This window comes from Callospermophilus lateralis, chromosome 18 (genome assembly GCF_048772815.1).
Source record: "Callospermophilus lateralis isolate mCalLat2 chromosome 18, mCalLat2.hap1, whole genome shotgun sequence".
Lineage (NCBI taxonomy): Eukaryota > Metazoa > Chordata > Mammalia > Rodentia > Sciuridae > Callospermophilus > Callospermophilus lateralis.
In genome coordinates, this window is record NC_135322.1 from 4,757,497 (window position 1) to 4,772,295 (window position 14,799).

A 14,799-nucleotide genomic window follows, 5' to 3' on the forward strand; every position below is an offset into this window, starting at 1 on the left:
TCACTTGTTTTCTCAATTTAATAAACCTGGATAGCAAGAAAACAAAGAAAGCATATTTATGCTAAAGAATTTTGCTCTTGTTGCGACTGGTATATGGAGTCTGAAATTTCTATTGGTTACATCTACTTTCCCAAAATCTTGTTGGATGTACAGAAAAGCCAAATATATGTGTTATACATATGCATATATTCAGGTACACATATGCACACACTATAATAAAAAAGCAATGTGTCTTGATTGTCATTCTTTGAGATATGACTGTGTCACTATTATTGTAAATTGGGAGTACAAATGAAGAAACATAAGAATTGTGTGAAGCCTACAATTTACACATTCCCCTGACATCGGGGGTTTTCCTATTCCGTATCCAAGGGAGACCAAGCCTGGATGCACTGGAGTTCCTGCTCATGAGCAGAAAGGGGCTGAGAGTTGGGAAACTCCCAGCAACTATTGCACCCATCTTTACCAGCAGCCAGTGGGGATTATAAATAAAAATTACACAAATCTGAAAGATGCAGGAAAGTGTGTAAAAAGATGCAAAAGTGCTCACCAGGAGGAGAATGGTTTTGGTGGCTCTGGACTCAGGGGAAGGCCTGGGGGAGCTGGTCTTGTGAACATGCTGCATTCTCTGGTTGTGCCTGTGCAGGATGAGCACCATGGAGCTGCTGGCCCAGAGCATGAGCCCCACACACAGGGCATCAGGGAAGGTTAGCAATGCTGCATACAGTGATTGTAAGGTTTTGCTAGGATGAACACCAGAACAGTATTCAAAATCTTTCATGCCTGTGATATTATTGTTGCTCCTTTTTCCAGTCATTTGTGAAAAAATCATAATACTTACAAGCAGGTACAAAATCCAGCTCAGGAATATGGAGAAACTAATATATTTGTGAGCTTTCACTTTAAGCTCTGAACAGCTGGAATTCTCAGGACTAATCTTCATGGCCTGGAAGACACTCAGGAGGCAGGTGCTGCCAATGGACACACCCCTGCCCACTCTGTGAAGATAGAAAAGCAGCTTGCATCCAACATCACTGAGGAAATCTTTCACTCCAAAAGCTGCCACTGTCTGGGGAACTCCTTTACACAGGAGAGCTAACAAGTTGGCCACAAACATGTGCTGAAGAATCAAGTCTGTGTGTCTTACCTGCACCCAGTGAAGTAAAGGACCAGGTAATGGAGGAGAAGAGAGGAATTGCCCAGAGCTCCAACCACAGTCTGGGACAAGAAGATGATTCCTAGAGCCACATCACTGGTTGCCATCCTGCCAGTTCCCTGCTGTCCCAGCCAAAGGATCCTGGAGAGAAACAGGAGGCCTGGGCTGCACGTCTCCTTCAACCAAGATCCAGTACTGCCCACACTTCAGAGTTAACACTCTAAAAACTTACCTAAGGATTTATTTTCACTAGCAGGTTTTAATGAGGTTCATGACTAGTTCAGGCAGGATGTGTATAAATCCTTCTGGTGAAGGCAGCACATGGTGATTCTTGAATCTTCATGACACGACAAAGGGGCTGAGATGACCAGGAGAACTTGTGCACACACATGTTAAGTCTCTGTCCAGATTCATACTCTGATCAGGTGCACAGTGGGGTCTTAAACCTGGATGAGTATTTACAAAGAGCATAGCATGAACCATCAAGCTTCTGTAATGGTAATGAGCAGGTTCTTCTATCAATCCAGCTCACATTTACTTCCATTTGTCTATATTCCTATTGTCTTCAAACTATTGCTATTTTTCAACTTTTAATTGTAAAATGTTTCATTTTTTGTAAATAATTATTCTATGTACAAGGTCAATTATGAAGGAGCATTTAGATATTTAAATACCTGCAGGTGCACTGAAGGAACTCTAGCCCTGCAGGCACCTGTCCCATGGTCATCGACCTGCAGTGAGGCAGGACTGGCTGCACATAAGGACAGCTACCCCATGACTCATGTAGTTGTATGTTAGGAACATAGCTCTGTGGCCACTGTCACAGAAATTTTGCCTCAATCCCAGGCCATGTCCTAACTCTTGGAATACCAAGAAGTAACAGGTGATTAAAGAGTATGTGTAGAAACAAAATATTCACTTTTTCAGAAGATACAAACATGAGCTAAGTAATACCTAAGAAAAAATATTTCAAAGAAGTAAGATTCGTGAATGATGTTACAATGGAAGCCATCTATGAAAACTGGTATTTGTGGCCATTTAAAAGTAAAATACAAGAATTTCTGCATTCATATAAATGCATATATTTAACATAATTTATTAGGTAGAAAAATTTAGGTTCACATGTTACTGAACAGATGGTGAAGAGCTTTCCTGCACATTTATACCCTGCTCCACTATCAGATTTGTATGCCACAGTACATTCACTACAATGAGAAGATATCCCACATGAAAAAAATATAAAGCTCTTACAGGTAGTACTAGAAATCTGTAGTAATCCCATCCATTATTTCCTTTTCACAATATAGAGAAATGGGTTCATTGTCTTTGAATTCTTAGGCTTTCTTGATTTCTACAATTACACTCTCTGTTGGCTGCACTATGCTGAGAGTCAGAGAAAATGTTCTACCTGAGCAGTCACCATCAGCTCTCTCTCTGCACAGGACTAAGAAGATTCCTGTGAGCTCCTCCTACTCCACACACAGGCAGGGGGATACTATGAGTCTGGACATAGAAATCGTGAAGATTTAGTGTAGACTTCCTGTGAGGGAAACTGAGCAGCTGGGTGACTTTAAAACAACCTCCTTGTGCACCTTGAAAATCACATTTAATTTTCATTTGCACTAAATCACAGCAATCCCCGTCAGTAAGAATCGCATTGAGTTAAACTAGGATCCATGGTGGTTTGGCATTTAGGATAGGACCCATATATCTTTGCTACCTGGAGCCATTCTTCATCATCCATTTTAATACTTGTGTGGCCCTGGCTTATGGAGGGTTCATTTGAGTGTGATCAGCTGTGATCACTCACCTAGACTCTTGATGGGTCTCTTCCCACAGATGCTGCTCTCAGAGTCACCCTGAGTCACTCTCCAGGCTCTTCCTCTCTGCCAGGATGGTAACCTCAGTGCAGAGGCCTCTCTGAACAAGACGTGTGCTGCAGGGAGGCGGCCAGCTCCTGAGATATGGGTCTGTGGCTCTGTGACCTCACCTCCCCTGGGACCTGCAATTACCACTGTGCCAGCAGCAGCAATGGCTGTGCAGGGTGGGGGGCTGAGGACACTGCTGGAAACTTTCTCCCCAGGTGTCACTTATGAACAACAATTCTAAACTTTCTTCATAACATGTCTTCAGAGGATATTCTAGTGTTTGGAGAGACTCTTACTTAGCCATGATCCTGGGAGACCAACAGGGTGTCACTTGGAGGGGCTGGGAAGTACTGAGGTCTGTCATTTGAAGGGCTGGCAGTGAGCTTTGCATGTCTTGTTTTATTTCTTCCTTCCCTGGGAAGCTTTCTACCCCAAATCTAGTTGCTTCCTGTTCTTCATTACAATGAATGGCACCAGATTGAAGGTATGAGCAGAGAAATGGAAAGAAGGAAAACACATAGGAAGGATATTAACACAGGTACAAAGAAAAGAAAGAATGGATGCTAGTATCACCTTGGAAGTCACCAAATTCATCTCACAAATATGAGTGAATTCATTGGACTCATTTACATAATAGAATGTTAATTTATATCATAATTTGTGAATAAACATCCCCTGCCAATACTGACCTCCACTACTGACAGGAGGGAGAAACAGAGCAATATTCATCAAACAAACAGAATATAATAAAAGTCTCTTTCAACAATGACATCAACAAGATTTTCTGACTTGTCTGAGACAACATTTCTGTAAATATCAAATATAATATTTACATTATTAATTAATTTAGTAATATTGATTTCTAATTAATTATAAACTACTTATATTAGTCTTAATAAATACCAATATTAATTCAGTAGCCCCAAGGGATGACCACAGCACAGGAGCTCTTTCAATTATTGTAATCCCTCCAAACCTGCAAGGATAATACTTAAACTTAGATACCTTAACAAATGCTGTGAGATTGACCAAAATGCTGTGAGACTGACCATCCAGGTGAATACCTGTGGCATGAGCACAGGTGGGTTTTGTGCAGCGACACTAAGTGGGAGTGAGACTGAAGTGGTTAAAAGAATAAGGACATGAGGAAAGGGTGGACAGGGAAACAAGAGGATAGAGCTCCTGCTCTGGTTCCATGTTTTGGAGGAGAGGGAAGATAAGAGAGTGCTCATTTAATACTGATCCTCTAGGGGAAGAATCTATTTGTGTCCTGTGAAAACACCTGGACCCAGGGACCCTGGGCAGGAAAACATAAAAGTGGTAACTGTCCCACACAGATGAAAATTACAGAAATTCTAGGGAAAGAAATATTGCAAAAAGCAAGAATCTGGGTTTCTTCCTTGAAAAGCTGAGTGAAGGGTTTGGGGGCCCTTCAGTGCTAGAACAGCAGGGAGAAGAGTGGCCCAGGCTCAGCCAAGACTTTAAGGGTAATGGGGGAACTTAGGACCCAGCTGTCTGAGGGATGGGGCTTTTCCAGTGTTCCTCCCTTCCTGGTAGCTGGTCCCACTCTTCTGTATCTCCTCTGCATCATGCAACTTGACAAGCCCTGGCCCCTGCAGCATGTCAACACCCAGAGGCTCGTTCTCTCAGGCCATCAGGACCACAGCCTGCTTACCAGGGATGCATGTGGCCATGTAGTCCTCACAGTAGGGCCAGTTAATATGGCCAGTCTCTAGTTTGGCCAGACCCTGGGACCAGCATGTTCCTGGATATATTTAGCCCATTGACAATAGAGGCCAGACAGACACATTCCACCAAGGGCTGATTGATCAAAATCCTGGCATGCAGCCCAGAGGTCCAGATCATCCTGCTCAGCAGGTCACTGTGGCTGGCTGGAGGGATTCCACCCACTCCAGGAACTCCAAGTGTTCTATTCTCTCCTGCAGGTTTGAAAGTTGGAATTGACCATATGGATTACACACATTTGCTGGATATCTCGCATCTGCTCTGATAGCTGTTGTTTATGATCAGCTGATGTCTTCTAGAACTCTGCCTTTTATGTCAACTGCTGCTGTACCAAAGAGCCAAGTGCTCCCTGCACTTGTGGTTAATCAGCTCATCTTTGGATGTCTTCAGGTGGCACTGGCCCCTTCAAAACTCCATGAAATATAATGGATAAGATCTTCATGCATGTCACTGTGTGGAGCATTCCTCTAGCAAGAATGACCAAGGAGTTGGCTACCATAAGTTGCCCAAGAATCAAATCTGTCGACCTCAATGTGCACCCACTGCAGGAAAGCACTAAATGATAATAAAGTACAGGGAAATTTCCCAGAAATGTATAAGATACTTGGGAATCAATGTAAAGAAAAAGGTGAAAGATCTATACAATGAAAACTATAGAACCCTAAAGAGAGAAATCAAAGAAGACCTTAGAATATGAAAAGATCTACCTTGCTCTTGGATAAGCAGAATTAATATTATCAAATGACCATACTACCAAAAGCATTGTTCAGATTTAATGCAATTCCAACCAAAATCCCAATGACATTTCTCATATAAATAGAAAAAGCAATCATGAAATTCATCTGGAAAATTAAGAGACCCAGAATAGGTAAAGCAATGCTTAGCAGGAAGAGGGAAGCAGACCTTAAACTATATTACAGAGTAATAGTACAAAAAGAGCATGGTATTGGCACCAAACAGGCTGGTAGACCAATGGTACAGAATAGAGGACACAGAGATTAACCCACAAAATTACAATTATCTTATGTTAGACAAAGGTTCCAAGAACATGCACTGGAGAAAGATAGCCTCTTCAACAAATGGTGCTGGGAAAACTGGAAATACATATGCAACAGAATGAAATTAAACCCCTATCTCATGCACAAAACTTAACTCAAAATGGATCAAGCACCTAGGAATAAACCAGAGACTCTGTATCTAATAGAAGATAAAGTAGGCCCTCATCTTCATCATGTGGAATTAGGCCCCAACTTCCTTAATAAGACTTCTATAGTGTAAGAATTAAAACCAAGAATCAATAAATGGGATGAAATCAAACTAAAACGTTTCTTCTCAGCAAAAGAAACAATCTATGAAGTGAACAGAGAGCCCACATCCTAGGAGCAAATCTTTACCCACTAATCTCTAGGTTATACAAAGAACTCAAAAAGCTAAGCACAGAAAAACCAAAGAACCCAATCAACAAATGGGCCAAGGACCTGAACATACACTTCTCAGAAGAAGATATACAATCAGTCAACAAATATATGAAAAAATGCTCATCATCTCTAGCAATCAGAGAAATGCAAATCAAAACTACTTTAAGATATCATCTCACTTCAGTCAGAAGGGCAGCTATTATGAAGGCAAACAACAATAAATGTTGGTGAGGATATGGAGAAAAAGGAACTTGTACATTGCTGGTGGGACCGCAAATTGGTGCAGCCAATATGGAAAGCAGTATGGTGACTCCTTGGAAATCTGGAAATGAAACCACCATTTTACCCAGCTATTTCTCTCCTTGAATATCCCCAAAGGACTTAAAAACAACATACTACAGGAACACAGTCACATCACTGTTTATAGCAGCACAATTCACAATATCTAAACTGTGGAACCAACCTAGATGCTCTTCAGTGGATGAATAGATAAAAAAAAGTGATATGTATGTGTATATATATATATACACACACACACACATACATACATACATATACATACACACACAATGGATTTTTACTAAGCATTAAATAAGAACCAAATTGTGGCATTTGCAGGTAAATGGATTCAGTTGGAGAAGATAATTCTAAGTGAAGTTAGCCAAATACACACACAAAAAAATGCTGAATGTTTTGTCTCATGTAAGATGCTGACTCATAGTGTGGTAGGGAAGGAGAGTATGGGACGATTAGATGAATTCTAGATAAGGAGGAGGTATGGGAGGGAAAGGCAGGGGGTAGGGGATTAGCAAGGATGGTGGAATGTGATGGACATCATTATACAAAGTACATGTATGAACACTTGAATTGGGTGTCAACATACTTTATATACAAACAGAGATATAAAAAATTGTGTTATATATGTGTATTAAGACTTGTAATGCAAAAAAGTACACGTATGAATGCATGAATTGGCATAAACATACTTTATATACAGAGATATGAAAAATTGTGCTCTATATGTGTAATAAGAATTGTAATGCATTCCACTACTGTTGTTTATTTTAAAAAAATAAAATCAATAAAAGATTAAAAAACAATGAATCTACTGAAAATGAAATTAGGAAATTGAATCCATTCACAATAACACAAAATTCAGAATACCTAGGTATAAAACTAACCAAGTATGTGTAAGACCTCTAAAATTAAAATAAGAAACAATGAAGAAAAAAATTGAAGTAGAATGTAGAAGATGGAAAGACCACCCATGTTTTGGATAGGAATAGAACTGAGCATAAAATCAAAACTATTTTGAAAACTTAATGCATACCACCAAAATATCAACAACAATCTTCACACAATGACATAGAGACATAAAACAGTTCTCAAAAGAAATTAGATAGGAATCAACATATAGGAAATCATAAATGACCACAAATACATAATGACAAAAGAGACACTGAAAGACACAGTCATAATCTACACTGAAAATTAATACAGAATAATAAAATCTGCAAGAAAAAAACACATCAGGTGACATTTAGTGGCAAATCAATAAGATTCACCTTTGACTTCTCAACTCAGACACCAGTATCAAGGAAAGACTACAATGACATATTCTAAGCTCAAAAAAGAATAATTTCCTGCAAAATTGCTATATCCAAAAAAAATGTTTTTCAAAATTAGTGGAGAAATTAAAACATTGCATGATGCAGATATATTAAAAGAAATCATAACAACAAAGCAAGAATTATGAAGAATATTCAAAGATATGCTGCATACAGAGAAATCCTAGAACAAAAAAAAAAAGGTCCCAAGAGGTTGAGGCCCACTATAAGAGTAAACAACTAAATGAAAATCAAAACCAAATAAAATATGGCAAATAAACAAAAATGTCAGGAAAGTGCAAACTTATATTCACACTACTCTGCAAATAAATGGCCTCTACTCCCCAATTAAAAGACATAGATTAGCAGAATAAGTCAAAATACAAGATCCAACTGGATGCTGTTGGCAAGAAACTGATCACAGAGGCAAAGATGCCCAAAGGCTGAAGTTTGTAAAAGGACATTTACATATCACACAAATGGAATCTGAAAACACTCAGGAGGAGCTAGCTGTTCTCACATGTGAACAAAGAGGATTTCAAGCAAAACTTAACCACAGAAGGACAGTACATTCTGGTAAAGGGAACAATTCAACCAGAAGAAATAATTGTACTAAATATACATACCCCAAATGTCAGGACACGTTAAAAGAAATAATTCTTGACATTAAATCCCAGATAGACTGCAATAAAATAATACCTAGTGATGTGAACACACTTTTATCACCAATAGATAGGTCATCCAAAGATAAAATCAACAAAGATATTACCAATGTAAATAATATTTTAAACCCAATTGACCTAATAGACATTTAGAATACACCTCACCACGTCACCCCTTCCTCTCACAACATTCTTCCCCTAATATCATCCAGCATCTTGTGACATAGACCAGGAGACTCACAGGAACTGAGATGATATTGGTGCCATATTCATGATCTTCCAGAACCATGAGATAAACTCTTCTCTCTTCAGGGAACTGAGCTTCTGGGGATTTGTCATGTTGTCTCCTATCCCTGTGTGAGATTCAGAGACTCTTTCCTCTGGAAGATTCCCAGTTCCACATCCAGCCTTCAGGCTCTCCTGACTTCAGTCTCCTGGGGTCATCTCTCCACCTGGGATGGGCTACATTCTTCCGTATTTTTGAAACCTACAGCTTCATGGCACAGGCACCCAAACTCTTCTCTCCTTGTGACTTATCCTTGGACACGCAGCACCCAGGAGGGTTCATGGGTCCACAAGCACAACCTGGGGATAAGGCAGGGAGCTCTCCAAAGCCTCTGTCTGTGGCCCGTTTGTTGTAGTGGGACAAGTCTACAGTGCCCTCTGACATGGGCTCATGGGCAAGTTTCACTTAAATACATGTGTAACCCAGAATGAGGGAAACCAGCATTCATGGTGGAGGCTGCATGGCCCTGTTCCAATAAGAGTCATTTACTTTGGATGGTTTTATATCTCCTCTAGACATCTCTTGATGTAGTTTGAGGATCTGGACACTTTGGGGCACATCTTTTTTCATGGATCTCCAAACTTCTTGATATTCTTTGGTTTCAGTCTTGTTTCTCTCTCCAGTAACCAAAACTGGATTCTGTTCCAAAATTTGACAAAATCCCTGTCACTGAAGGCTCTCAATTAGCCTAAATATCCAGGAGAGAACAGAATGCAGCAAAAACAGCACATGCACCCACCTTTGAGACATGACATTAGCACACTGCTCCACCCTCCACACAGCAGGGATTCCCAATGCCTTCCAGACATTTTATTTTCTTAACCAAAGAAGAAGTTAAAGATATTTGTAGACACATTAGTACAGGTTACCAGGAGGATGTTAATATTTTCAGGAAGCAGGCTGAAAAAATTCCTATTAGGATGAGGCTCTTACAATCACTACACCATGTGAAAGTGGGGTAGGTAACCAATAATATATGATCCACTGACCTGGTAGATAATGTGTGCCTGCACATATCACTGGACCAAAATGTTGCAAAGATAAAAGAACCACAGGGCCACATGTGGAGCGTTTCTTTTACAGCTGTGCATGAAGATGGAGTCCCAGCATTCAGGAAGTGGAGAGAAACTGAAATGAAGGTGTACATGTGCCCTTCAAGGAGTATGACATGCAAACAAGTGCAGAAGGAGGTATTTTTTGAATTCTGGATGGTCATTTTACTGAACACAAACGATTGAACACCAGTTTGGAGAAGTAGTTATCCAGAGCATTGCAAAAAGCACTGGATATGCCAACAAGCACATCTCATTTCTGAGAGATGGTAGAGGCCAGTGCTGCAGGGAAGCAGATGTGAATGCAGCTGTGTTGGGGAGACCAGTGATGGGATGTTAACAGATGAGGATGGGATGTTAACATATGATGATGGGAGTTAACATATGAGGACGCTTTCACAGACTCGTGGCTTCTGCTGCACACTCTACCTGCATCCTCAACAGAGAGGAGGGTTCTAGGAAGATGTAACTGCACCTCACACTTTTTCCCTTGGGTCTAGTTTTATTCTAGGTGTAACTAGCTCACCTACTCATATGTATGTATCCTTTGTATGTATGTACATGCTCAAATTAATCTTCTTGGATATATAAGCAAAGCAAAAATTCAGTTCTGTGAAAACAAAACTTCTTCAAAAATGCTTGATATGTGGAATTTCTTCATGAATTAAGTTTTAAACCTTATTGAGGATAAGTGTAGCATACAGAGAAGAATTGATAAAATACATGCCAAATATTTTATTTATCAGGTTTTATTTAAAAATGGAAAACTACTTTGGAGAGTTATGAAAAAGCCTATTGTTTTTCATGCCAAAATGACTTTAGAGATGTTTCTAATAATAATTCATTGCCTACATTTAATTGTGAGTTAAAAGGTTTACAACAGCTGCATTTCACATTTGCCTCCCTGGGGAGAGAAGACCAGTGTATTTCTTTTTGGAAAGTGTGAAGAATTTGGAACAAAACTCAGTTGATCCATGAGTATCTGATACTTCAGGAGAAATGTGCTGATTATGTGGCACCCACAGCCAACACTGGCCACATCAATAAAAATGGTGCGCTGAGGTAGCAGTCTCTTTAGAAATGTAGTTCTTGATGTTTAACAAATCAGACCTTATCCTGCTGCTTCTGATCAGCAGAGATTCTAACTATGTTGTAGCACAGTCTACGAACATATGCCAATTGCTATCTTCTATTTTTAAAGTTCCATAGAAATTAGTCCATTACAAAAAGAAGAATACTCATATGTAAAATATTTCTCTCAATTAAATGTGAGAAATGTAAATTTTATAAGAGCATTATTTATTCAGGTTTATTTCTAAAAAGATTTTGGTTTTTTTCCATATTCAGATTAATAAAATCATTTTCTTAATCAAAATATAAAAATAAATATAGGCACACCTAATGGGTTCAAATTCATAGAAATATTTGGTGAACTCTGGTAATACATGCTAAAGACAAGTGTATGTAATTCTATGATCAGAAAAATGTGTGTGATTTCTAGATACTTAGACATAAATATATGTTCATGAATACACGTGTGTGAAGACACACATGAAAGTATCATGAAAACATGTTGCACATCCCACATGTCAGTGCTGATCATGATGCTCCAATGTGTTGTACTGATCAGTTTCTGCTGCCTATCCAAATGCCTACACAAACACCTTATAAAGAAAGGATATTTACTGAACTACATTTCTGGAGACTCAGGAGCATGGTGCCAGCATCTGCTCAGTCCTGGTGACGGCCTCACAGCAGATGGAATCACAAAGGTAGAATCATGTACAGAAGAGACCACAGAGCAGAACAGGGAGCAAGAGACAGTGGAGCCACCTGCAATTGCTGTAGGACAACCCATGTTCTCATGGGAACTAATATAATCCATCAGTAATCCCCTCCTAGTGACCCCCACATGACCAACCACCTTGTACTGAACCCACTTCTCAAAGGTTTCACCACCCAGCACATCACACTGGGGCAAAAATTCCAATACATGGAATTTGGGTTGGAAGCATAAATCAAATCCACACTACAGCATGTGTGCATCAAGGGAGAAATGCTAGAATTGTTTGAAATTCCTTTATTTAGAGTCTATCATCAACAACACGGGAAAATACAGATTTGAAGTATATGGCATTTTTGAAGTCAAATATGAAACAGATTATGTTGAATGATTTCATTTATGTTAAGTGCAAATCATTGAAACTGATCTCTACAGTTAAAAGTCACATACTGATCACTCCTGGGATCACATACAGGAAAGAGGAGTCATACAGACTAGGGCTTTCTTTACCATGTAGCAGCTGCTTGCACACGTGCATTCAGTTTGTGAGATTTTATTACAAATGCATGCCAACCCATACATATAAACATTCCAAAGGTACATAAAACTAATTCAATAATAAGTAGTAAAATAAAATTTATTAGTATCCAATGTTTTAAATGACCAAGGCGAACAGTAAATAAAGTGTAAATTCTAATTATCTTATGACAAAAAAATATTGCATTGTGATAATCACAGCACAGAAATAAAAAAATCAATATAAGTTGTTTAATAAAGAGGATATCAGTAGACTTTTGCTTCCTATCATGTCCAAGATTACATGAAACATATGTGTCATTTCATTGCAAAAGACAAATATTTGATACTGTTCACTGATATCTCCTTCAAAAAACACAGCTAAGACATAAACATAATGTGTACCTAAATAAAAAATGCATGTCACTGGTTTTCTCAATTTAATAAACCAGGATAGCAAGAAAACAAAGAAAGCAGATTTATGCTAAAGAATTTTGCTCTTGTTGCAACTGGTATATGCAGTCTGAAATTTCTATTGGTTACATCTACTTTCCCAAAATCTTGTTGGATGTACAGAAAAGCCAAATATAAGTGCTATATTCAGGTACACCTATGCACACACTATAATAAAAAAGCAATGTGTCTTGATTGTCATTCTTTGAGATATGACTGTGTCACTATTATTGTAATTTGGGAGTACAAATGTAGAAACATAAGAATTGTGCGAAGCCTACAATTTACACATTCCCCTGACATCGGGGGTTTTCCTGTTTCTTATCCAAGGGAGACCAAGCCTGGATGCACTGGAGTTCCTGCTCATGAGCAGAAAGGGGCCGAGAGTTGGGAAACTCCCAGCAACTATTACACCCATCTTTACCAGCAGCCAGTGGGGATTATAAATAAAAATTACACAAATCTGAAAGATGCAGGAAAGTGTGTAAAAAGATGCAAAGGTGCTCACCAGGAGGAGAATGGTTTTGGTGGCTCTGGACTCAGGGGAAGACCTGGGGGAGCTGGTCTTGTGAACATGCGGCATTCTCTGCTTGTGCCTGTGCAGGATGAGCACCATGGAGCTGCTGGCCCAGAGCATGAGCCCCACACACAGGACATCAGGGAAGGTTAGCAATGCTGCATACAGTGATTGTAAGGTTTTGCTAGGATGAACACCAGAACAGTATTCAAAATCTTTCATACTTGTGATATTATTGTTGCTCCTTTTTCCAGTCATTTGTGAAAAAATCATAATACTTACAAGCAGGTACAAAATCCAGCTCAGGAATATGGAGAAACCAATGTATTTGGGAACTTTCACTTTAAGCTCTGAATAGCTGGAATTCTCAGGACTAATCTTCATGGCCTGGAAGACACTCAGGAGGCAGGTGCTGCCAATGGACACACCCCTGCCCACTCTATGAAGATAGAAAAGCAGCTTGCATCCAAAATAACTGAGGAAATCTTTCACTCCAAAAGCTGCCACTGTCTGGGGAATTCCTCTACACAGGAGAGCTAACAAGTTGGCCACAATCAAGTGCTGAAGAATCAAGTCTGTGTGTCTTACCCTGCATCCAGTGAAGTAAAGGACCAGGTAATGGAGGACAAGAGAGAAATTGCCCAGAGCTCCAACCACAGTCTGGGACAAGAAGATGATTCCTAGAGCCACATCACTGGTTGCCATCCTGCCAGTTCCCTGCTGTCCCAGCCAAAGGATCCTGGAGAGAAACAGGAGGCCTGGGCTGCACGTCTCCTTCAACCAAGATCCAGTACTACCCACATTCCAGAGTTAACACTCTAAAAACTTACCTAAGGATTTATTTTCACTAGCAGGTTTTAATGAGGTTCATGACTAGTTCAGGCAGGATGTGTATAAATCCTTCTGGTGAAGGCAGCACATGGTGATTCTTGAATCTTCATGACACGACTAAGGGGCTGAGATGACCAGGAGAACTTGTGCACACACATGTTAAGTCTCTGTCCAGATTCATACTCTGATCAGGTGCACAGAGGGGTCTTGAACCTGGCTGAGTGTTTACAAAGAGCATAGCATGAACCATCAGGCTTCTGTAATGGTAATGAGCAAGTTCTTCTATCAATCCAGCTCACATTTACTTCCATTTGTCTATATTCCTATTGTCTTCAAACTATTGCTATTTTTCAACTTTTAATTGTAAAATGTTTTCATTTTTTGGAAATAGTTATTTTATGTACAAGGTCAATTATGAAGGAACATTTAGATATTTAAATACCTGAAGGTGCACTGAAGAAACTCTAGCCCTGCAGGCACCTGTCCCATGGTCATTGACCTGCAGTGAGGCAGGACTGGCTGCACATAAGGACAGCTACCCCATGACTCATGTAGTTGTATGTTAGGAACATAGCTCTGTGGCCACTGTCACAGAAATTTTGCCTCAATCCCAGGCCATGTCCTAACTCTTGGAATACCAAGAAGTAACAGGTGATTAAAGAGTATGTGTAGAAACAAAATATTCACTTTTTCAGAAGATACAAACATGAGCTAAGTAATACCTAAGAAAAAATATTTCAAAGAAGTAAGATTCGTGAATGATGTTACAATGGAAGCCATCTATGAAAACTGGTATTTGTGGCCATTTAAAAGTCAAATACTATAATTTCTGCATTCATATAAATGCATATATTTAACTTAATTTATTAGGTAGAACAATTTAGGTTCACATGTTACTGAATAG

At 39.4% G+C, this 14,799-nt stretch overlaps 1 protein-coding gene and 1 pseudogene across 1 annotated transcript; both read right to left on the reverse strand.

Moving 5' to 3' along the window:
• Positions 1 to 319: 319 nt before the first annotated feature.
• Positions 320 to 1,263, reverse strand: LOC143384256 (vomeronasal type-1 receptor 4-like; annotated as a pseudogene).
• An 11,561-nt stretch (positions 1,264 to 12,824) lies between these two features.
• Positions 12,825 to 13,769, reverse strand: LOC143384258 (vomeronasal type-1 receptor 4-like). Its single transcript, XM_076839303.1, has one exon. The coding sequence runs from the start codon at positions 13,767 to 13,769 to the stop codon at positions 12,825 to 12,827; it is 945 nt and encodes a 314-aa protein (XP_076695418.1).
• Positions 13,770 to 14,799: the final 1,030 nt, after the last annotated feature.